Source organism: Anabrus simplex, chromosome 6, assembly GCF_040414725.1.
Source record: "Anabrus simplex isolate iqAnaSimp1 chromosome 6, ASM4041472v1, whole genome shotgun sequence".
NCBI classification, from domain to species: Eukaryota; Metazoa; Arthropoda; class Insecta; order Orthoptera; family Tettigoniidae; genus Anabrus; species Anabrus simplex.
Window position 1 is genome coordinate 19,275,990 of NC_090270.1, and position 25,034 is coordinate 19,301,023.

The following is a 25,034-nucleotide window of genomic DNA, read 5'->3' on the forward strand; positions in this document are numbered from 1 at the left end:
GTCTTCTAGTACTTTATTGTTATCGACTCCTCTATGTGCAATAGAGTCGAGAACAGAGCACCTCTATCTCATTCTAGGCCGTCCCCCAGGCCTCTTTCCTATCACTTACTATGAGACTATATTTTGAAAATGACCTTTCAGAATCCACATTTGAGTATGGATACACCCACAGTTTAATGCGCAGTTGCATAGTGTTGGTGAGCAAGCCGTAATCCTGTGAGGATCTCTGGAACATTCACATTATCTTGACGCAGTTGGTTCTTGATGGCAGTCAAGTAAATGCCATGATATTCTAAAAATTGTTGAGACACCATCCTCTAAGAAATGGGGCATTCTTCTTAAACTGGAGTAGTTCTCTAGGAGATATGTTTTTAGATGCATGCTGAGGATCAAACAATGGCCCAATGGCTTCTACAATCTTCTTTACTGGATCTGTGGTCCTTGAAAAAAACCTTATATTACTAGACCAACACGTAAATTGGACTTAACCACTATCTGCATCTTTTGAGGAAGCTGTTCCAAGTTCTGGAGGATTGTCTAGGATTGAGCTTTACCTCAAGTTCTTAACATTTGCACCATTTACTTCGGGACTCGGTGAATGTTCATCAAGAAGACTTTCATACAAATCTCCTCATGAAAAAGGAAATATGGTGTTAGACTTTTAAGATAGTGATATATAAGTTATTGTCCTCGGCTCATTGTTAATCTACACCTTCAAAGTTACTAAGATTCAGTGAACTCTTGTTAAGAGGACGTTCACACAAAACTTTAAGATAATTGCTGCTACATTTTTAGAAGAGAGTACTTTTAGGTTAATGTTCATGTCTTACGTTTTTAATCAAGTCATTCCTCCTATCATTTATATGATTTGTGTACACTTTTATGCATTGTTTTTGCAACCTTAAGTTTTTTGATTCTGCCGGATGGGGTCTGTGTGTATTTCATCCTCTTCAAGACTTGTAGGGCGCCTACGGGCGTCAAATCAAAAGATCTGCACCTGGCGGGCCAGACTTGTCCTGTTACACTCCCGGCACTAAAAGAAATACGCCGTTTTATTTTCATATTCGTCTGTATCGAACTACTGTCCATTGGGTATAAAGCCTGGATCTAGGTCACTTCTTCTTCAAAATCGTCATCGTGTTCAAAATAGTCTATTTCTCTTTCGTCATCGGGAAGTTCAGTGAGAATATTCTGGATTTCTTCTTCCATGAGATCTCCATCCATTTCAGACTATTGACCATATACGAAAACCTAAAAAATATAGATACAGAGTCCCGGTGTATATTTCCACACAACTACTGAGTGAAATGTTTCACTCTGTGTAATAAAATGCAAACTGTACGGTGATCATTAGTAGCAGTTCGTCTTGCAGGAGAAAGTAGTAATAAACGTTTATATGTAGCACTTTGTATTGGCGACGACTACGATTTTAAAAACTGATTCTGAACAACCCTTACCTCCACTCTCTCTGCTAGCAGGAAGGAGGCTAAACATTGCGCTATGCACTGCCAGATGTATGTGGGGATAGAATAAAAGGGAGAATGGGGGGAAGCTCAAGTGTATCACGTGTATGTCGCGGAGGTGAGCGCTACAGTTCTAGGGTTAATGAAATCCTGCTTTGCCATTCCAGTATACAATGTTAGGTGTTCGAAAAACCATTCCCTTTCGTTGGCTCAAATCCAAGCGGCTGTCAGTCTGCTTCTCTCCTTTACATCCTGCCCCCCACTGGTCAGGACAATGACATGCTGTACTTCCCCTACAGGTGCTTTCACTTCTCGTAATTTTTTAGAACTGTGTTGGGCTTCTTTGTGAGTATTTAATGATCTGCCTATTATGCCGGTAATTTCTTTATTATTAAAAATAAACATAAATATGGGATGAGAAGGTCCCACAAAGAACAAAAATGACCCTGTACAAGTCGTATTTCATTCCCATCCTTACATATTCTCTGGAAACCTGCACACTAACATCAAAGGATTGTAGTAGGATTCAAGCCTGTGAAATGAAATTTCTTAGAATTGCCCTCCAAAAGACCTGACTTGATCATGTGAAAAATGATGAGATCCGATCTAACCTAGGTCTAAATAAATCGATGGAGGAAAGACTTAGGTCATCTAGGCTTAAATGGTTTGGGCATGTAAATGAATGAATAGCACAAGGTTACCATGTGCTTATTTGGAAAAGGGAATAACAGGTAGAAGACCAGCTGGAAGACCAAGAAGATGATGGAAGACGTGGAGAGAAGAGGATGGAATTGGGAATCTGTCTTGGACAATGAAATGTTTCTGAATAGGCAACTTTGGAAGACGCTCGTTTTCAAACACTCTACCCGGCTCGCTGGAAGGGCAAACCGATGATGATGATTTCCAAATATTGAATGTGACTTGATAGAATCTGATGTTCTTTTAAAAACAAAACATGTCATTCTTTGTTTAATAGCAGATGTTTTATTCCTTGTTTCATAATGTTGTTTTACAGGTATGTTATAGTGTAATATTTATATTGAAATTGTGTGTTCTGCAGACTGGATAGCTTTTAAGTTTACATTTAAACTGAGTTGACACTGAAAAGTATAGCTTCCTTTTAAAAGAAAACCTTTTATACAGCTGGCTACCATCTGACATGAAATCAGTAATTCCTGCACCTGTTTGCTGTAATTTTTTGCATGATGACCTGAATGAGAATTTTTGCAGTTATTTCATCACAAATGCATTTCAGCTCTAGCGATATTTAGTTTATTCTGTGTTCTAATGAAATTATGTTTCTGATTAATGAAATTACATTCCTGATTCTTAAATTTCCTCTTTAACAAGGCAATTATTTTCCTAGCGTTTGTGGCATAAGTGCTATTTTCAGCTGCTAAGCATATGGGCTGATAACTGACATGTTTCTGATTAAGGCTTTTAATAGATATAGATGTTCACATGGATTGCCTTGTCACTGGAGAGTTATGTTTCCTAACTGTCTTAGAGAGACATTTGGGCTTGTCACGAAATATATGGGGGAATGTTTCTAGTTTTAATTTCCACCTCTCTTTTGTTATTTTTACTCTTTCGGCATTCTCCATAAATGAATGTACTTTCATTAAGAAGTTACAACAAAAATTAAGATCACACACACGAAACAATTATGAGTTGGTTTTCTGTCTTTTCTTCGGACACTCTTCTAACATTTGCATTTCATCTAACATAGCAAGCCAGTGCGTTCATTTATTTATCTAGGCAATGCCGTACTATTCCATTGGCTGGCATGGGTGGGCAAGCAAATCTGACTCCTCCCTCATATTCATAGTTGTTGTGGGTTTAGTGTAATGGTATCCTCCTCCCTCACCTTTCTCTCTCCTTGTGCACATATTATGGTAATACCGATATCAGTATCACACTTGTTATTTAATATTTGCTGTTTTGATATTGATACTGGTTGTTCAATAATATCGCATTATCAGAAGAAAACCTGGTGTATGAATATCGACTCCTATTATGTAAGAATGATGATCATTTTTGCAAGAAATGAAATTCATTTTTAGCCCATATTGTTGACATTAACAAGCATTATGGTACTTTTAAGAGAATTCCACTGTGACAAATTAAACAAATCAAAGATTTAATGTTATTCTGAAAGGAATAAATGTAATTTTTGTATTGTATTTATGATAATTTTAGCGGAGACCTTGGTTACGAATTGAACGACTCCTTATGTCAGTGATTAAAAATCATAGAAGATAGTTCTAATATTTTCTCTTTGTTTTGCAGGAAATTCCATTTTTACATGTCAAAGCATGCATACTGGTGGCATCCATTAATATTTAGATATTTACTAAACCTGGGCATGTTTTGTCCACTATAAAGCAAAATAATGAGGGAAATGGTCAGTTGTGTCGCACAATAAAGCCCAGCATACGACTTAAAATTTTTTTCTGCAAGATAGGTCATACACATTTTCTTTTTAACTCTAATCGTTCTCCAGGAAATTACGCTTTTGGTCGTGAAGTACGTTCCAGAGCAAGTACTGGCCAAGCGCTGTTCGGCTATAGTCTTGTCCCAGGTGGTCTCACAACTTCAATAATTTACAAATAGGCCCTTGAAAACTAATTCACAGAGTTGTTAACTAAACTCATTTTGTTAATGGCGACTTAAACATGACAGCTTACATATTTAACGTTGAGAACAAATGTACGTCAGTGACATTGCCAACCATCAGCTTATCAACAATGGGCTACATAATGCATCCACTTATAATAAAAATGTTGTGAAGATTTTATTGATAATTTAATTCGTTAGTGTTCTTTCTATATTTTCAGGTTTGAAACTGTCTCTTTAACACTGCCAATATCGAATGTTATCTGATCATCAGTTTCTTTTGTGACTTTAGTATCAGTATTTTTGGTATCAAAATATCATACTGAATGAGGTATAACAATGTGTGTATGTGTACATCTCTCTCTCTCTCTCTCTCTCTCTCTCTCTCTTGGAGACAGGGTGCATCTTGCTTGGAGACTGGAGAGCTCTAACTATGAGCTGCATCGCTTGGCCTTTTTTTTTAAATCCCAAGGGGCTCTAAAATCTAAACTATTTAACCAGAAAACCTCTGGTTTTGGAACAGTTTAAATGGGAAAAATATGAGGGTAATCCCAAAAAAAAACGTCTCCAGTTTTTTTATAAATACAAATAACTGTTTATTTCTATATTATATACATCATTTAAAGGTTGAACATTTATCTACATACTGGAATCACCATTTTGGTCGATGCATTTTTGTACATGCTCTGACAGTTTTTGTATGCCCACGACATACCAGCTCGCCGTCATGCTGTTGAGGAAGCATTGAACCGCATGTTTCACCTTGTAGCCAGAGTTTGTTTGGATTTTTGCAGTTTGGATGAAGAGGGATGCTGACACTCACATGATTGTTGTTTGGTCTTTGCCGCTATGCAAACAAAAAGGGTGATATTTTAAACTCGGTTGTTACGAGTGACAAAACCTTGATGTTCCACTTCACACCTGAGACCAAACAACAGTTACACAAGTGGCGGCAACCCTCTTTGCCCAACGCGCAGAAATTCAAACAAACACAGACAAGGTGAAAATGTGGCTCAATGCTTTCTCAATGGCATGGTGGCGAGCTGGTATGAAATGAGCATATAAAAAATGTTGCAGCCTCTGCAAAAAAAAAACGGACTGAAAAGTAGATTAATGTTCAACTTTTAAACTAATATAAATATTATAGAAATACACAGCTTTTTGTATTTATAAAAGAATAGGGAAACCTTATTTTTGGGGATTATTCTCGTGTGTCTTAATGTGACTGATCACATGTTAGCTGGGAAAACTTATTATGGAGCGACTTCAAACAACTTCACTGTAAATTTTCATGGTTCTTCACTCTCCTGTATCATTTGCTTAATCCAGGGGATCATTTATCCTCAATGAGACATATTGCCAAGTAATTTATTTGATGGTATTTGTCCATGGTGTGAGAGCTAGTCGACACATTCCCTTTCCTGCTGTGTGTTTCTGAGACTGTTTTCTCCACATAATGTGTCTGGCAAAAAGTAAAAAAGCAGGACTACATGTAATGCAGTTGTATTACTTTCCAGATCAACCACGCGATGGAATTGTACCACAGGTTATTACATCTGGTGCTCTGGTCCATGTGCCAACAGCTGCAACAGTCTCGAGTGCTATTCCTGTGTTGGGTGGGCCAAAAGTTATACCTCTTGTGCCAGATACTAACTCTACTGGAATCATTCATCCACACCACCAAGAGGCACCTGGAGATCCAATACCTTCTCACATCCACGGCCCACCTCCACGTAAAGGCATTGCACTCCAGCGACCTGATACTACACTCACAGAAGTTAGTCGTCCAGAACCAGGAGCTAGTGTTCCACCCAGTGCTCTTCGAACTACTCTTCGACAGGAACCTCCTCCTCCACTGGGCCACACCCATTCGCTTGAAGGTAATTCACATTTTAGATTAATCAGTGTTTTCGTTGTATCCACTCAGTATAGAGATGAGAGTAAATATATTCCTGATATTGGAATGATGGTTGAAGGTAATTTTAGGATTTTATTCTGCAGGAGAAGGGTCTCTTCCTGATTTTATTATTTCTGCATCTAGCTCTTTACGAGTTTCCTGTCTGTTTCACGATTTAATTCAATTATGGTATGGCTTAATTTGCCTCACATAGTTAACAACATACATACATACAAATATACATTATCATTATAGACTGTTATGCCTTTCAGCGTTCAGTCTGCAAGCCTCTGTGAATTTACTCAACGTCACCACAATCCTCGATTAACAACTAGTGTTGTGGCCTCATTTAGTTCTATACCTCTTATCTTTAAATCGTTAGAAACCGAATCTAACCATCGTCGTCTTGGTCTACCTCTACTTCTCTTACCCTCCATAACAGAGTCCATTATTCTCCTAGGTAACCTATCCTCCTCCATTCACCTCACATGACCCCACCACGGAAGCCGGTTTATGCGTACAGCTTCATCCATCGAGTTCATTCCTAAATTAGCCTTTATATCCTCATTCCGAGTACCCTCTTGCCATTGTTCCCACCTCTTGGTACCAGCAATCATTCTTGCTTCTTTCATGTCTGTTACTTCTAACTTATTCATAAGATATCCTGAGTCCACCCAGCTTTCGCTCCCGTAAAGCAAAGTTGGTCTGAAAACAGACCGATGTAAAGATAGTTTCGTCTGGGAGCTGACTTCCTTCTTACAGAATACTGTTGATCGCAACTGCGAGCTCACTGCATTAGCTTTACGGCACCTTGATTCAATCTCGCTTACTATATTACCATCCTGGGAGAACACACAACCTAAATATTAGAAATTATCGACCTGTTGTAGCTTTGTATCGCCAATCTGACATCCAATTCTGTTGATTTTCTTACCTACTGACATCAATTTAGTCTTCGAAAGGCTAATTTTCACCTATTTTCAAGTTTCAAGATATTAGACTGCAGGCTCTCAGCACAATCTCCCATTAAGATCAAGTCGTCAGCATAGGCCAGACTGCTTACTACATTTCCACCTAACTGAATCCCTCCGTGTCATTTTATATCTTTCAGCAGATGATCCATGTAAACTGCGAACAGCAGAGGTGAAAGATTACAGGCTTGTCTAACCTCCGTAAGTACCCTGAACCATCAATTCTCACTGAAGCCCAATTGTCAACATAAATGCCTTTGATTGATTTTAATAATCTACCTTTAATTCCAAAGTCCCCCCGTATAGCGAACATTTTTTCCCGTGGTACTCTGTCATATGCTTTCTCTAGATCTACGAAACATAAACACAACTGCCTATTACTCTCGTAGCATTTTTCAATTACCTGACGCATACTGAAAATCTCTGTGGTCTGAAACCACACTGGTTTTCATCCAACTTTCTGTCAATGACTGATCGCACCCTCCCTTCCAAAATGCCAGTGTATACTTTGCCTGGTATACTAATCAATGAGATACGTTGATAGTTGGTGCGATCCTTCCTGTTCCCTTGCTTATAGATAGGTGCAATTACTGCTTTTTTCCAATCTGAAGGTACCGTACCAACACTCTATGCTAATTTTACTACTCTATGAAGCCATTTCATCCCTGCATTCCCACTATACTTCACCATTTCATCTATTCCTACTGCTTTATGACAATGGAGTTTATTTACCATCCTTTCCACTTCCTCAAGCGTAATTTCACCAACATCATTTTCCTCCTCCCCATGAGCTTGGCTGTTCGTAACACCACCAGGATGATTTCCTTTTACATTGAGAAGATTGTCAAAATATTCCCTCCACCTGTCCAGTGATTCTCTGGGATCTATTATGAGTTCATCTGAATTACTCAAAACACTGTTCATTTTCTTTTTCCCTCCCTTCTTAAGATTCTTTATTACTGTCCAGAAACGTTTCCCTGCTGCTTGACCTAGCCTTTCCAGGTTATTACCAAAATCTTCCCACGACTTCTTTTTGGATTCAACAACTATTTGTTTCGCTCTGTTTCTTTCATCTGTGTACAAATCCCTGTCTGCCTCGGCCCTTGTTTGGAGCCATTTCTGATAAGCCTTCTTTTTACGTGTACAAGCTGCTCTCCCTTCATCATGCACCAAGATGTTCGCCTTTTCCCATCTTTACACACAGTTGTTCCGAGGTATTCCCTTGCTGTTTCTACTACAACATCCCTGTATGCCACCAATTCACTTTCTTTATCCTGAACCTGCTTACTGTCCACTGTTCGAAATTTCTCACTAATCATATCCATGTACTTCTAATTTCCTCTTCCTGGAGATTTTCTACCCTTATTCGTTTGCAGACAGATTTCACTTTCTCTACCCTAGGCCTAGAGATACTTAGTTCACTACAGATGAGATAGTGGTCTGTATCATCGAAAAATCCCCGGAAAACTCATACATTTCTAACGGATTTCCTGAATTCGAAGTGGGTTAAGATGTAGTCTATTATGGATCTGGTACCCCTGGCCTACCATGTGTAGCAGTGAATAGCCTTATGGTTGAAGAAGGTATTTGTAACTGCTAAACCCATACTAGCACAGATGTCCAGCAAACACTTCCCATTCCGATTAGTTTCCATATCTTCCCCACATTTACCAATCACCCTTTTGTATCCTTCAGTTCTATTCCCAACTCTCGCATTGAAATCGCCCGTTACCACTATTCTATCCTTGCTGTTGACTCTGACCACGATGTCACTCAGTGCTTAGTACAAGCTTTCAGGAAATAAATCGTCAGAAGAATCCCTGTCATTGCACGTCACAATGATAACATGACCTTTTAGAAGATCTTAACTCGTTGTCCAGGCGTGCACTACTCCATTCTTTCCTGTGGACCGGCAACAGAAGCACACCTAGAGAAGTAGGATGAAATATAAGTACATGTAACTTTTAAATGACATGAAATAAATTATTGAAACTTGGCGAGAGCACTTACCAGTGATTCTAGTACTTGCTTCTAGTGTGGTATTTTGTGAAGCTGCTGCCCTTGTGCAAAGGAACTTGACAAGCCAAGCAGATGTACCTTGTGTCCTTGCGTTTCTTGTGTGCAGCACATACTCTGCAGGGCTTCTGAGGGTATTTTTTTACTGTTTTCTTCATTATTTGTCCATCCATCAACCTCACTGTCACTACTATCACTGGCATCTTCACTCGTATTGTCGCCGTCAACAGACTCGTCTGAACTGAATGTCGCACTTTCACTCCTGCGCGTATGTTTTGATGTTGACGGACACGCATCTTCATAATCACTAATACTTACACTTTTGCAATCACTAGGGACATCAGATAAACTATCAGCATGCAATTCTCCAAATATTTCATCATTGTTCAAGCTGTCTTTGCTACGGCGTGCCATGCTGATACCTTATAATACACTCGGTCACGCGGTACTGAGTTTTATGAAACCACACTTCCTGTGTTGAAAGCATTGTCAAGGAAAGAATATATCTCTAAATTCCGATCAACAAAGACTTCAGTTTGTAAACAACACAAAATATTTCGATTAATAGACGACGGAGAGGATAAAATCGCACAAGAATGAAGCAATGTGAGAAAATGTTAATTTACGTAGCCAGTTGCCGCGCACCAATACGAAACTACATTAATTAAGGTAGCTCGTCATTAATGTGTTAAACAACACTATAATTGCACTATATCAAATATCACTGCTGAAACTGCATGTAGATTTTAATATTCAGTTTACATCAGGAGAAAGTAATTATGTTCATTTTTTTTATGCCTGTTGTCATCATCATCAATTCTCCTTTTTCAGCCGACACTGGGTGGGCACAAATATGGTTCCTCTCCACTTCGTCTTGTCTCTCCACCATTACTCATCCAACACTGTGTTCCAGTCCAGGTTCCGTTGTCCTCTTCCTTGACATCCGTCTTTCCCGTGCTTATCTTGTGGCAGTCTTTCATTTGCTTGACCTGCCCAAACCACCATAATCTGTTCTGTTGTCATTTAGTTTTTGCACATTTAGGTCTTTTTGTTCTGTATATCTTCCTTTCTCAATTTATCCCCCCATTCCCTCTGTACCATACTCCTCAGGAATTCCATTTGAGCTGCCTGTTCTCTTTCATCTCTGAGTCATTGTCCAGGTGTCTGCTGCATTTGTCATTATAGGTAAGTAATATCCCTTGTGCTTTACTTCTTTAGCCTTCATATTAATTGCATATTAATCTCTGTATCTGGTAATAAAGGCACTCCCGAGTTGTATCCCTCTACTAATTTCCATATCCATTTGTTAGGTAAATTTAATGCATAATGTAGTAAACTTTATCTTGTAGGTTGGTAACTAAAATAAGTGCATTATTATAATACAAGATGTTGGAAAGTTTAGTTCACATTTATTTCATAGTCCTCACAGCCCAGATAAATTTGCCTTGAACTCCTACAATCCAGCGTCCCATGTAAGGTAATTAATGTAACCATTAGATTACAGTCACTTGAGTACAAAATTTCATGATTCTAATCAAATTCAAACCACTAGCACTACCCTTCGCCCAAAATCACAACTTTTCAAGCAACTCGCAGTTACGTTGTGGTACAACTAGCGCTACCATTCGCCCGAAGTCACAACTTCTAGTCAGCTTGCAACGAAGGTCCACAACCGTCCACTGCCACAACTACCCTGGCTAGTTCCATCGATTGATAAATTCACGAACCTTTCTAAAACGTTGTACAGTGGAACCTCGATTTTCTGTTTTTGGAGGGACCATGGGGAAAGAAACGTACAACACGGGAAAACGGAAAATCCGGGAACGAATGAACCATCAACAATTTGACTAAACATCACAAACATGGATTATGTATACTTATAATCTTACAAACATACCTAAACCCAACCAAACTAGCCCCAATGGGCCTTCCGCCTACCAAGAGACCGCTGCTCGGTCCGAAGGCCTTCTGATTACGAGATAATGCAGGGTCAGTGTGATGAATACTCTCGGCCGTTATTCCTTGCTCTCTAGACCAGAGTCACCATCTCACCATTAAATAGTTCCTCAATTAAAGGTAATCGTAGAATGAGTGAACCTGGAACTAGCCCTCATATCAAGATAAAAATGCCTGACCTGGCCGGGAATCGATCCTGGGCCCTCCGGGTGAGAGGCAGGCAAGTTAGACCACGGGGCGGGCTTTAAACATTACTTACCGGCACGCGGCTTAAAAATCTCGAAATTTTACATTCAGTTTTATCGGGGAAACTTCGTTAGTTTCCTCTGAAAGCTTCTTTCAGTTCAGCACGTTTGATCAGCCCAACTCTTCGATTAATCTAATCCCCATAACGCCAAGTCAAACAACAATCGACCACAGTAGTTTTTAATTCTCTAATCTAATAAAATACAGCACACATTAGATAGAAAAGCGCCCAACATGATGGCGAAATCCCTTTTTTTTAAATCTTTCATTGTAATTTGGCCAGGTCAGTTTATGGAAATCTTGTACCGCTTAAATTAGGCCTACATCGACTTTCAAAGGTTATGTTGAACTCGAGAATACAGTATGGTTTCAAATGTAAATTTTGATTCTCAAGTTTTTGAATGCATTATATTCAATTCGGCCCATCACTAATCACAATCAAATTGGAAAGAGAAAAGATATTAACACTCCAGAAATTACGGTCATTTGCGACCTTGAGCTCTGCTGGAAAGCGGGCTCGCTGTACAAGCCAGTACGAGTGCGAAATGATACGAAGTTTTTAAACGTAATGTGTGCAAATAAAACGACTGCGGTTTTTATAACATTTTAACGCAAAAACATGAAATTCCCAGTGTTATATTAGGACCAAAACAGTAATAGGCAATCCCAAAACCTCCCATGGCTTTATGTATGTAAGGTGTAACATCTGTTCTGGTCTCGATTACATAATCGTATACGATAATATTAAAATACTAAAAATAAGTAGTAGTTTCGATTGATGCCTGAAACACTCCACAGTGCCCTGAGGGAAGTGCCGAAAACCCGTTCGGCGATACAGTCTAAAAAAGGGGGAAAACAAAAAAAAACAAAAAAAAACAAAACAAAAAACAAAACAAACATCTAACCCTGGACATAACGTAGACGTTTTGCAAGTACGAACATTTGACGAAACTCGTTTAGTCTTCAAGTAGAGCTGTCAAAATGTACCCTGTCTCCTTCCAATTGTTGTGGACATTCTCTGCTTTATGATTTCCGAGGATTCTCTAAACAATACCACTCAAATGTGATGCTAAGACGGTCCTTTATGCAAATTCACCACCAATCGCTTTTCCAGTACAGTACTTCCTCAAATTACTGCAATGACGGGACGTTAAAACCAAGATCTGTAAGTATGCTGTTGCCGTCCTTTCGTGAGATACTGTTTCTTGAAAAACGCGTGATTGAGGATTTAGCGTTGATGGGACTGAAATTTCTGGACGGTTGATCCGGGATATAGCTTCATCGGGGAACGGATAATGCAGGATTTTTACAACGTGATTTAATTAAGGTGCTCACAGGACCAGGTCATTTGAATGAATAATACGGGAAAATGTAGTTTCCGGGAGCGTATAATCAAGGTTCTACTGTAATTAGTTCCCAATTACTCTTCCTTTCATCCAGAAAGTTACCTGTTACCTCAGAATTATTATTATTCACTACACATAACTTATCCGACTCTTACTCATTTTATAGCACCACAATATTATGTATATATATGGAAGAGTCCAACAAATGAACATTAACCAAAAGGCGAGCAACCTTGAAGGCTTGTGTAACTCGTATTCAACACTTTGTCGAATCGGAAACAAATTCTGCCGATATCAACCTCATTCAGGTTAAATTAAACAGATCGCTCTTGACCAATGGAGAATTCAAGTAAATTCAAAGCCAACTGGAGTTGTGTTATGAAGAAAATAAGGAATCTGAAACACGATCTACTGAGAAGAATTCAAAGACACAATCGACTTGCTGGAGGCCAAATTAAGAAAGCAGAGAGATGTTACGTATGCTCAGAAGAGCACAGACTGTATAAATGTCCTGATTTCCTCAATTTGAGCTCTCATGAAAGGTTCAAATTGATCAAGAATAGCAAGCACTGCAGTAACTGCCTTAGTCCATCACACACTTGGAAGGCATGTAGGTATGCGTGTAAGGTATGCAAGAAATACCACCACATGTTGCCACACCAAAACGACCAGAATGAGGAAGCAACTAACGCCAACAACACTATGGCACAAACCCACAGAGTAATGATATACTCCAATTGTCGTATATTTCTGTCAGATGTACTACAAACACTCAGGTTCTTCTAAGCACAGTCACAGCTAAAATCAGGGACTCAAACGGAAGATATTGCATGCGAGCCATATTAGATAGTTGCTCCCAAACAACTTCATATCCGAGCAGGCAGTACAACAACTTAAACTTAAGAAGAAAAGGACGACTGTTATATCCGTGAAAGCATTTGGTGAACTGACATCTGAAGTTGATTTCATCAGTAAACGTAGAAGTGCACTCGACAATCGGTGACTTTCATTTCAATGTGGAGTGTATAGTACTACCTAGGATAACTAGAAATATCTCTGCATCAAACATCGACCTCAAGGAATGGAACATCCCAAAGGTTGTCATCCTCACTGATCCAGACTTCCACCTTCCTTAGGGCTGGTATTATAATAGAGGTTTAAACTGTTGGTTCAGTTTAAACTTCGGTCATGTATTATAAAACTTAATCTTAAGTTTAACTAGAGATGAATTTTACTGCCACTCATCTACCGTTTAAACTGAAGTTTAAGAATACATAACCTTACAACATGGCATAACGAATGGATCTCGAAGATATTTTTTAGGTGTTTGAAGAAATGCTAAGCGGTGATGAAGAAGTTGTTCAAATTATTGGACGACCATGGGCACCACGAGTTTTTCGAGCAAGGGCACGTTACTTTCATATATGGAATGAAAAATAGTTTTTAAATAGGGGTAGGCTTACAAAACACACTGTCATAACCCTATTTCAGCAAATTGGTGCTAGAATAAAACATGAACGAAAAGTTAAGAATGTAAAAATGACTTTTTGAACTAATTGAATGTCAAAGGTGTAAATTTTAGAAAATAAAGTAACTTCCTTCTATTTCAGAAATCATGCTGTAGAACCCCTGAGTCAGCTACTAATAGCATTGCGGTTTTATGCCTCCCGTAGTATGTTTATCACAGTGGGAGATTTCGGAGGAATTCAGAAGGCCACTGTTTTACCGACTATATAAATATTTCTGTACTAATTGCACAAGCAATTCTATTTCCTTACAAGTAAAATTAGGACAACGTTTATTGCTTTTATCCGCCATTTTACCTACAAGAAGTAAACAAAACATTATCGACAGTCATCTTTTCTCGCAAGTCACTGCTACCAAGATCGTATACGTCCTTCTTCACCTCAGTTTAAGTTAGGCCGGCCATTATAAGACTCAACCGGTTTAAACTCAAGTTACAGTTTAACTCAATCTTCAGTTTAAACCCTCATTATAATACCGGCCCTTAGAGTACTCGCTTACTAATCGGAGCTCAGTTCTTTTTGCATCTCATGGAGGAGGGAAGGAAAACTCGCGCAGGATATCCCACACTTCAGAACACTCTGCTAGGATGGATTCTAAGCAGGGAGTACCCACATCAAATAAATAAATGGGAAGACAGTGGGCAAAGATCTAACTCATTCCTCATTAGGTCTGACCTCAGTCTAAATAATTGAATACAACGATTCTGGTCCATAGAGGAAATAAGTTGCGAAACTCGTTTACTAGAGCATGTGGAATGTGAGAATTTTTTTATTGATACCACCTTAAGGGATGAGAGTGGAAGATATGTAGTAGAACTGCCCATGAGAAAATAAATTAACCTAGGAGACTCAAAGGAGATTGCAAGGCAAAGTTATCACTTCCTGGAGAGGAAACTGCAAGTGCAGAGCAACCTTCGTCAAGATTATGTTTAGTTCATGAGGGAATATGAAGCACTTCGACACATGGTCTGACTTCAACCAAATTCCACACTAATACCACCAGAATATTACATTCCTCACCACGCTGTTCACAAGCATTCGAGCAGTACTACCAAGACAAGGGTGGTTTTTGATGCCTGTACAAGAACCGACAATGATGTGGCACTAAATGACATTTTAATGGTAGGACCGACAGTACAAGACGACTTGTGCTCATTGGTCATGTGGTTTCGTATTCATAGAATGGCCTTTACGTCTGACATAGAGAAAATGTACCGACAAGTAAGAGTGCATCCAAAACATCAACCCCTGCAATGCATGTTATGGCGAGAAAGCCGTCAGGACGAACTAAAATCCTTTGCCCTCACTACCGTCACATATGGCACATCATCATCATCAGCAGCTTACTTATCTACAAGATGCCTGATACAGCTGGCTACAGATGAAGCAACCAGATTCCCTCGAGCAGCTTCAGTCCTCTGCCATGATTTTTATGTGGATGATTGCATCTCAGGAACAGAGACTTTGGATGAAGCTCTAAGGCTGCAAATCGAACTTCAAGGCCTTCAGCTTGGAGGATTTTCATTGAGAAAGTGGTGCATAAATAGCCCAGAATTCCTTGAATCAATTCCAGAGAACTTACGAGAGTATAAGCATTCATTGACTGATAGTGAAAGCAGCATAGTAAAGACGTTAGGTTTGACTTGGCACCCTTCAACGGACCAATTGCAAGTCAACTGTAGCTTGAACCCACACCAGTCGATTTCAAGGAAATCCAAGTGCTCAAAACGTATGGTACTCTCCATAATATCATCAATATTCGACCCACTAGGGCTGATAACTCCTGTAGTTGTTCTCTTCAAAGCCTCCCTCTGGCAAGAAGGTTCATGATGGGATGATCAATTATTCGGGAATTTGCTCGATTCCTGGCTTGACCTATATCAACAAATATAACTACTTAATAATTTCAGAATTCCAAGACTGGCCCTCGGTGAAGGGATAGTGAAGAACATCGAGATACATGGCTTCTGCGATACTTCAGACTGCGTACGGGGCTGCCGTGTACATAAGATCTGTCAACCACAAAGCCAAAGCTTTTTGCAAAACCAAGGGTTGCGCCTCTAAAACAAATTTCAATCCCCCGTCTCGAATTATGTGGTGCCCTAATTTTGGCTCTCCTCATTGAGAAAACTCTTGAAACTCAATGCACTACCCCCGATGGTGTACTACTTTGGACTTATTCAGCAATTGTATTGGCTTGGTTACGCACATGTCCTGCAAAATGGAAAACATTCTTGACAAACAGCGTGGCAGAAATTCAAGACACTGTACCAGCTCCCCATTGGCATCACGTAGGATCACAGGTCAATCCTGCAGATCTTGCATCATGAGGAGTACAGCCATTGCTTCTTCAAGACAGTAAATTTTGGTGGGAAGGCCCCAGCTGGTTGCATCAAGACCCTGCATCATGGCCATCACAATCAGGATGCATTGCTTCGAAGATCTGTGACCAAGGAATTATAACATCACTTATCGTCATTCAACATGACTATACATTCCTGGATCGCTTATCATCCTTAAACAGGCTACTCAGAACTGTTGGTCAGTGTCTCAGATTCTCTTCCAGTTGCAAGAAGACTTGTAGTGAGCGCGATACATCACCACTGAAACCACAAGAGATAAATGCTTTCAATGTCTGTGTCAAAATCGGTCTCTATCAAAGAGAAACACACTGCCTCAAACAAGGTAGGGCTTTTGATGCAAAAAGTACACTGAAGAATCTTGTGGTCATCAAGGTTGACAATCTGCCTCCTCTTCAATGGAGAAGAGGATCGGTGGGAAGGGTCCATCTCGGAGCTGACTGTCTTGCCAGGGTAGGTACTGTTAACACCAGTTCTGGTGCCATCATGCGTCCTATTAACAAGTTGTGTATATTACCAGAAACGAACTGGGAGTGATCATCAAACTACAATTGTTGCGTTGTAATGTGCAAATGATAACTATGTCTTTCTTACAACACTTTATTACTACAACATAAAAAAGAAAAGGGGAATCTACAAGCGTAAAACTCCACTTAGTTACTAGTCTTCCGGTATGTGTCATTTGCTTGTACATTCAAACCTCAACATCCTCCCCACCCTGGTCGATTTCGAGAGGAATCACCAGTTGCACCGGTCGGCTGATTCTTGAACCATCTGGCAGACACAGGATGGCTGTCCTCACTCGGCCGTCTCTCCCCTGAAGGACTTCGTCGACTCGGGCTCTTTTCTTGTAAGAGGGTAACATCTCCTACTCGAAGTCTCGGATGTTTGCCGGTTGGAGACTTGACCTCATGGTAGTTCCGCAGCTGAAGGAGGTATTCCTTTTTCCACCTTCGCCAAAAGTCTTCAACCATTTTCGTCTTCGTGCGAAATTCCCTTATCAGGTCTTTCTTATTTACTGGCTCAGGTCCAACTGGAATGGTCATGAGTTTCTCGCCGTTGAGGAAATGTGAGGGTGTTAACACTTCAGAGATACTTTCGTCTTGAACAATGGGACGTGACTTCAGGGTGGCTTCAATGCTGATTAGAACTATGCGGAGACCCTCTTCATCGACCTGTGAACGACCTAGAACCTTTCTAAGGCAGCGCTTAGTGGAGCCAATCATTCTCTCCCACCGTCCTCCCCACCAAGCCGCTCGTGGAGGTATAAACTTCCACGTCACATTGTGATGTGCCATATATTCATGAGTCTTCGAACTGCTGAGCATGTCCTACAAAGCGTTGAAAAGCCATTAAGAATCTGTTGTTAGTTAAGTCCGTTGAGAGTTCCAGGTGTATAGCTCTCATGGTTGCACACGTGAACAGAACGATGTAAACCTTCTTGGTCGTGTTCTCTGACTTGACATAGAGTGGGCCTGCGAAGTCGATTCCGGTCACAGTAAATGGTCGAATAGGACGGACGCGATCTAAAGGCAATGGGTTTCTACCTCCTCACACCTTTTCTTTTGGGATATTTTGCACGGCAGGCATCCGTGCAACACCTTTTTGATGATTTGGCGGGCTCGTAGAATCCAAAATTCATTGCGAAGTTCAGTGAGTATTATGCGTACGCCCAAGTGATGGAGTCTGATATGGGTCTGCCGAATTAACAGGTGCGTGAAAGTGTGCGATCCATTCAAAAGCACTGGGTGTTTCTCAGCATTTGTCAAGTCTGCAAATTGTAGGCGGCCACCAAGACAAATAATACCATCTTGTAAGACGGGATTGAATCGCGAAATCTTGGATGATTTTGGCAACTGATGATTTTTCTTCGAGGCTGCCAGTTCAGCAGTGAAGCATTCCTCTTGAACCTGACGTATTCAATACACTCTGGCATTTTCGATATCTTCGGCAGTTAAATAATTTCCGCTGCCCTTTTGTTTCTTCTTCATACACGTAACAAAACGTAGGACCCATGCGGTAACGTGTAATAACTTCTAGTACGAACTGAAAAGTGACGCGAGGAGCAATGGTTCTGGAGCTGTGGCTACTAGGACTTGAAACGTCGTCTTTTCTTCTGGCAGGGTCATGTCCGGGACAGCGACGTCACGGGGCCAGGAGTTTGGATGTTCGGCAAGCCAGGAAGGTTACATGTAATTAATCTCATACTCAGTTTGACTCGTACTATTCAATAAACTCTATTTCAACTTTTGTTTTGCTCAATTTAAGAACTCCATAGTCAATAATTAATCCACGCTTCACGCATTGACATATATTTTAAGATGCACTATATCTATATCTTTTTACTTTAACACCTTAAGTGCCACATATGCAGTAAAACAAATGTCCATCCAGGCCATTCTTTCTTTTTTTACTATAGAGTATAAAATGGTGCACCTTATTACAGAAATGTACCTTTTAGTCACCTTGGGCCAAAATTGTAGTCATAACATTGTGTTGAAATTGTGGTGACACATTGGTCTCACGCGGCCACTGACACTACCTTCCAGCAGTATAGGCCGCGTGAGACCAATGTGTCACCACGTATCCTAGCACAGTTCTCACCTTCCTGACACACGGGTATACGTCTGTCTCATTAGCTCATGAACTACTAAAGAATAAAACTCATATCTTTGGAACATTGAAATCTAATCAGGAGTATAATCCAACCGATGTTACTAAGAGGAAGTTAGCAAGAGGAAAGACAAGAGCCTGTGAAAGTAACACTGATGTGGTTGTTCAGAAATGGCATGATAAAAGAGACGTCTTAATTTTGACAACTAAACACACTGGTGAGATGGTCACTATTCAGAGGAGGGATGGTGAAGAGCAAAAACCACGGAGTCTTATAGAGTATAACAAATACAAACCGTACATTAATTTATCAGATCATAAAAAGAGCTATAGTACTCCCCTGAGATGGAGTAAAATGGTACAAAAAAATAGCTATAGAGATATTGATCGGCACAAGTACAGTAAATGCCATCTATATTTCCAATCAACTTGGGAATGAGAGTATATCTGTTACCCAGTTCAAAGAAGACATTGTTGAACAGTTAACAGGTACCGGTATCAAAAATATTCACATTTCCTCACAAGTACCAAAGAAACAGGTATTACTCCACCGACTGGAGGATGTAGGCCGGCAGGGAAGACGGAGATGCAGTAATTGTTATGAAGAGATCCATCGGGAATCAAGAAGGCAATATGCCATGAGGAAGACTCTACAGTCTAAGTTCAAATGATCAACCTGTGAAAATTTCTTCTGTTTGGACTGTTTCTTCAAAGTGCACAGATTTGTAGTGTGATTATGATTGTAAAACACAGTTTGAATCATATTTCTTCAGAAAGTCTCATTTGTTATACTTTAAATTCATATGCAAAAAGTGTACCAATTTTGAGGTGTGATTGCGATTGAGACAAAGTTACAAATATTTTTTCTAGAAAGTTCATGTAATTTTTTTTGTCCTATGTTTTCAATTTGTCTATAGACCCTGATATGAGACAATGAGTACACTATACAGTACAATATTTTGTTATTTGTACGCATGACACGATCAGAAAACAATAAATAATGTCATAATTTATTTATTGTGGTTGATATATTACAATGACGTACAGGCAATTTGGTGCCACATCGGACTCGCAAATGGACAGGCCAAGAATAGATTTGTGACGTACTGGCCACCTACTTTCATTTAACATACGTTTACATGTCAAGTGTGGTGACAGTATGGCACCACGAGGCCTGAGACTTTGAGAATGCGCGTGAGTCCACAGCGGACTCACGCGGCCCGAATGGCATTAAGCTCTGTGAGTCAACGTTGGTCTCACGTGGCACTCAAGGTGTTAACAACCTCATGTTTGTTTTAACTTTATAGACTACCATCGTTCAAAGTATTCCTCTACATACTTGCTGTTAATCTGTACATATTGTTATAATTTCATGTCTAATGTTATCATTTTACTTTTTATTATGGCTTTGTCACTCTTTTAACAATTTTTATCATTCAGTTCAGGGCCCTGACCTAATCTTTGTAAATTAAGGCTGATGATGTTCGCTATGTCGAACGAAACATGTTCCTTTATTTAAGACACCTCATGATTATTTTATAATTCAATGAGTAATATAATGTATTGAGTAGGTGGTTGTTATTAAAAGGATTTTATAATTTTAATATAAGCCAGGAAGGTCCGTGCCAGCACGAATCCCTCGAAGCTAGATCTTGGGCTGTAATTCCTCTGGAGAGGCAATCAGCAGGATTGTCGATGCCGGGGCAGTGTCTCCACTGACTGGACACGGTATGCGTCTGAATCTTTGTCACGCGGTTGCAGACAAAGGTCTTCCAGCGGTTTGGATTGTTGCGGATCCATCCTAATGTGACGGTTGAGTCACTCCATAAGGTGGCACAAGAGGACTCAACTCCAGTCTCTTGGCAAAAGTAGTGAAGAAGACGGGATCCAAGCAAGGCTGGAAGCAATTCCAGTCTGAGAAGTGTGACTTTCTTCACGAGCGATAATCGGTTTTTACTGCAAACCAGCGTGACGGAGGAAGTGTTTTTGGTAGTCATCCGAACGTACAGCGCAGCACCATATGCCCTTTCGGAAGCATCACAAAACACGTGCACGGATAAATCGTCGTTAAATTTAGATACCAATCCATCGTGGAATGCGGATGGAAGACAAATACGGCAGGTTAGATGTCCAAGCTTGCCACCTCTGGCTTAGGACAGTTGGGAGGATTTCATCCCATTGCAGTCCCTTGCACCAAGTGTCTTGGAAGAGGATCTGTCCGGTGATCAGGACGGGGGAAAACAGCCCTAGAGGGTCGTAAATTCTGGCAGTAACTCGCAGAAGGTGGCGTTTAGTTGCTGGCTGGTCAAGTAGTGCGGCGGTTATATCGTCTGGAGTTGCGAAGAGGTAGGCAGATTCCGTATTCCAATTAACACCAAGGACTCGTGTTTTCGATTTCACCCCTCGACCTTCTGCTCTCCAGATGGCTTTCAGTGGCTCTGGATTTGTAAACCATTTCGACAACGGAAATTTGATATGTCGAAGTAGGCCTGTGAGTTCATAATAGACGACGGCGGCCAAGTTATCATTATCGACTCTCCCTGCAAAGTCGTCCATAAAGGTACAACCGTCCAGGAGTGCTGCTGCAGTGGGATATTTCTCCTGATGCAGTGTAACTAGTTCTCGTAGAGTAGCGGACAGAAGGAATGGGCTGCAGGTAAGTCCAAACGGTAATCGAGTGAAGCAATACGTTATGACGTCTCTAGTGATCTGGTACGTGCCGTCAGTGGTAGTTTGGACTCGGTACCACAGAAATCTTGTGAGATCTGTCGTTTTCATCTAGGGATAGCTGTAGAAAGGCTTGACTTCCATCGCAGACATTGGATGGATTCGAAAACGGAGCAACGTCGCTAGAATTTCAGGTAGCAGATTTGGTCCCATCTCTAGGGCATCATTTAATGCTAGTTGGCCTCGTTCATGAGAAGAGGCATCGAACACGATCCTCCATTTTATGCCCTCTCTCTTTTGCTTCTTCACAGCGTGATGTGGTAGGTAGAAGACATTTCCGGGAGTCTCATACGTCGGAGCTCTTTCCACTTGTTCTTTCTCTATGTAGTCCAATATATGCGTGTGGTACATAGTTTGGAAGTCCGCATCTTGATCCATTCGTTTCTCAAGGCTCTGAAATCTTCTCTCAGCTGTCGACCGGTTATCAGACAAGACGATGTCCTTTTTTCTTGGAAGTGATACAACTCTTCTTCCGTCTATGATCCGGTGTGTCTCATGAAATTTGTGAAAGATAGCGGCATCCGTATCGTTCAGTGTCCTGTCTTGTGTATCGCGAATGCCAATTGTTTCCAGATCCCAGAATCTTCGCATGGTTTCTGCAGATATCTCACTATTAGAGACTGAGACGTGGTGCGTCGTAACCTGATTTACTGAAGCTGCAGACCGGTTTCCCGTTAGTACCCAGCCGAAGATTGTAGGTAGCAGTACAAGGGAAGGCGTGATTGACATCGGTTGTTCCAGTTTTACAATTTTCCAATAATGGTCCGCACCGATTAGTATTTCAATAGGTGGTTCTTCGTTGTCAATTTGCGGGTCTGCGAGTGTCAGGTTCGGGAAATTCCGGGGGACACTTGGGTGAGAGGAATAGGTATTCTGACTTTCGAAGGCCGTGAGTGTTACGGTTGTCTTAGTTGAAAATCCAATCATGTCAAACTGGATAAGTCGGCGTGGCTTGGTAATGCTCGATGTCGCTTCGAAGGCTGTCACTGCAAGTTCTCGACTACCAGTCACGCGTAGTTGAAGAGCATTCACCAAAGACTTGGCTATAAAGCTGGACTGGCTTCCGGCGTCTAGCAGACATCTTGTTAGTTTAGATATTCCCGTTGGTCCTGTGATCCAAACACGAGCAGTTTGAAGAAAGGAAAAATTTGATGTGTTAACTTCTATTTTACTGACAGACATGGGTTGAGAGTTCGCATTACAGATTGATACGTGATGAAGTTGCGCATTTTGCGCATGAAACATTCCCTTTCTTTTAGCACTGGCGGACCCTATGGCCCCTATTTAGGCAGAGGAAACATCTTTTGGAAAGTTTTAGCTTGTCTATTCTGTCCTGAATGTTAGCGATTTCTTTACATCCTTGCACCCACTGGCCTCTACTTTCACAAAAGGCACAAAAGGGGGTTACTGTCGTCTTTATTTTCGTCTTAGATTTTACTGCTCCCGTAGTAACTTGAAGAGTAGCCGCTGTTGGTGTGTAAGGTGATGGAGGTGGTGTGCTAAATTCTCCTCGTATCTTCTGAGATTTTAGTGCTGCTTCTGCCTCTTCATTTAGGAATTCCATTAATGTCATCAAATGACCTGGGATATTTTTGCGTTTGGCGTGGATCAACCAACGTCTACAGATCTCAGCTGGAAATGCTCTTAGGATTTTTGTCGCCAGCACGCGACCATACAGGTTTACATCTTCCCCTAGGGCCTTGAGGGCTTGAACTCTTCGGTGGCATTCCACGTATGTCATATTTATTTCTTCAGGGGTCTCCGAGAAAGCAGGCTTTAAATTCTCCAGGAAGTCCAGGTGGGCCTGGATTATTCTGTTCTTGTCTCCGTAGCGTGCTATCAGTATTGTCTTCGTTTGTTCGTAGGTATCTGCGCGCACTGCAATGCCATCTACGAGTCGCTTTGGCTCCCCTTCGAGATACCCTCGCAGGAACACGTGCTTGTTTATGTCGGATATTGATGGGTTCTTGTCTACTGAGGACTGGAACTGCTCCCAGAACGTAGACCAAGTCTCTATGTCGCCGGAGAACGGTTCGAGCCTGATCGTTGGTAATTTTACTCCTTGAATATTCGTGGGATGAACGTCCGAACAGGGTGTAGAAGACACGCTAATTTGTTCTTTCTTATTTTCAAGAGGGCTATTAGCCTTCTGAACAGCGCGCTTTGAGGTATCTATATATTCTTCACAAGTGCATGCGTCTGCTTCATAATCTTCATCTTGTAACAAGTCATGTATAGAGTCATCTAAGGCTATTAACTGTTGCAATGTATCTTGAAGACGATCATGGATGTGTTGAATCTCACTGAGGTCTGTAGAGTCATTACAGCCTTTTAAAAATGTGATGAAGCGTGTAGCATTATTACGCTGAGTTGTTCTCTTCCGTTTAAGCTTCTTAAGCTGCTGTTCACTGTCAGTCATTGTGAATGGATAAGTGCCGGTCAAGTAGAAGTGAGGTAATTTATTGCTCTTCCAAGTAGGTATGCGACTGAGGGGTGGGGTGGGTCAGTTTTGATGTGTAGTATGTCGAAGACGTAAAGATAGCGCAGTATGCAGTGTTCTGACTAGTAGGTGCTGACAGATGGCAGCACTAGTCACGTACTTAATCGTGGAGACACCTAGAAGGCGGCAGATGGCCTTTCTATAGCTATTCAAAATGGCTATTCGTGCACAATGAGAAAATCATGCGTATATGCTCACAGTAATTTTGACTCAATCCATGCAGTAGTTGCGAATTCCTTTGCTAGCATGCTCTGTTAAGCAAACGATTCTTAATACACTGACTGACAGAGCAAATGCAACACCAAGAAGGAGTGGTCACAACTTTATGGCAATTGCAGGGTAGACTGACGTCACTGAGGTATGCTCATGATGTGAAATGCGCCGCTGTGCTGCGCACGTAGCGAACGATAAATGGGACACGGCGTTGGCGAATGGTCCACTTCGTACCGTGATTTCTCAGCCGACAGTCATTGTAGAACGTGCTGTCATGTGCCACAGGACACGTGTATAGCTAAGAATGCCAGGCCGCCGTCAACGGAGGCATTTCCAGCAGACAGACGACTTTACGAGGGGTATGGTGATCGGGCTGAGAAGGGCAGGTTGGTCGCTTCGTCAAATCGCAGCCGATACCCATAGGGATGTGTCCACGGTGCAGCGCCTGTGGCGAAGATGGTTGGCGCAGGGACATGTGGCACGTGCGAGGGGTCCAGGCGCAGCCCGAGTGACGTCAGCACGCGAGGATCGGCGCATCCGCCGCCAAGCGGTGGCAGCCCCGCACGCCACGTCAACCGCCATTC

General features: G+C 41.1%; 1 protein-coding gene across 2 annotated transcripts in view; it reads left to right on the forward strand.

Annotated features, from left to right (window-relative positions):
* Positions 1–25,034, forward strand: part of snama (something that sticks like glue) — a 651,651-nt gene that overhangs the window by 201,546 nt on the left and 425,071 nt on the right. For both annotated transcript variants that reach the window (XM_067149701.2, XM_067149702.2), the window contains exon 11: positions 5,597–5,959. In XM_067149701.2, the coding sequence (XP_067005802.2) occupies positions 5,597–5,959 (363 nt within the window). The remainder of the gene's footprint in view (positions 1–5,596; positions 5,960–25,034) is intronic.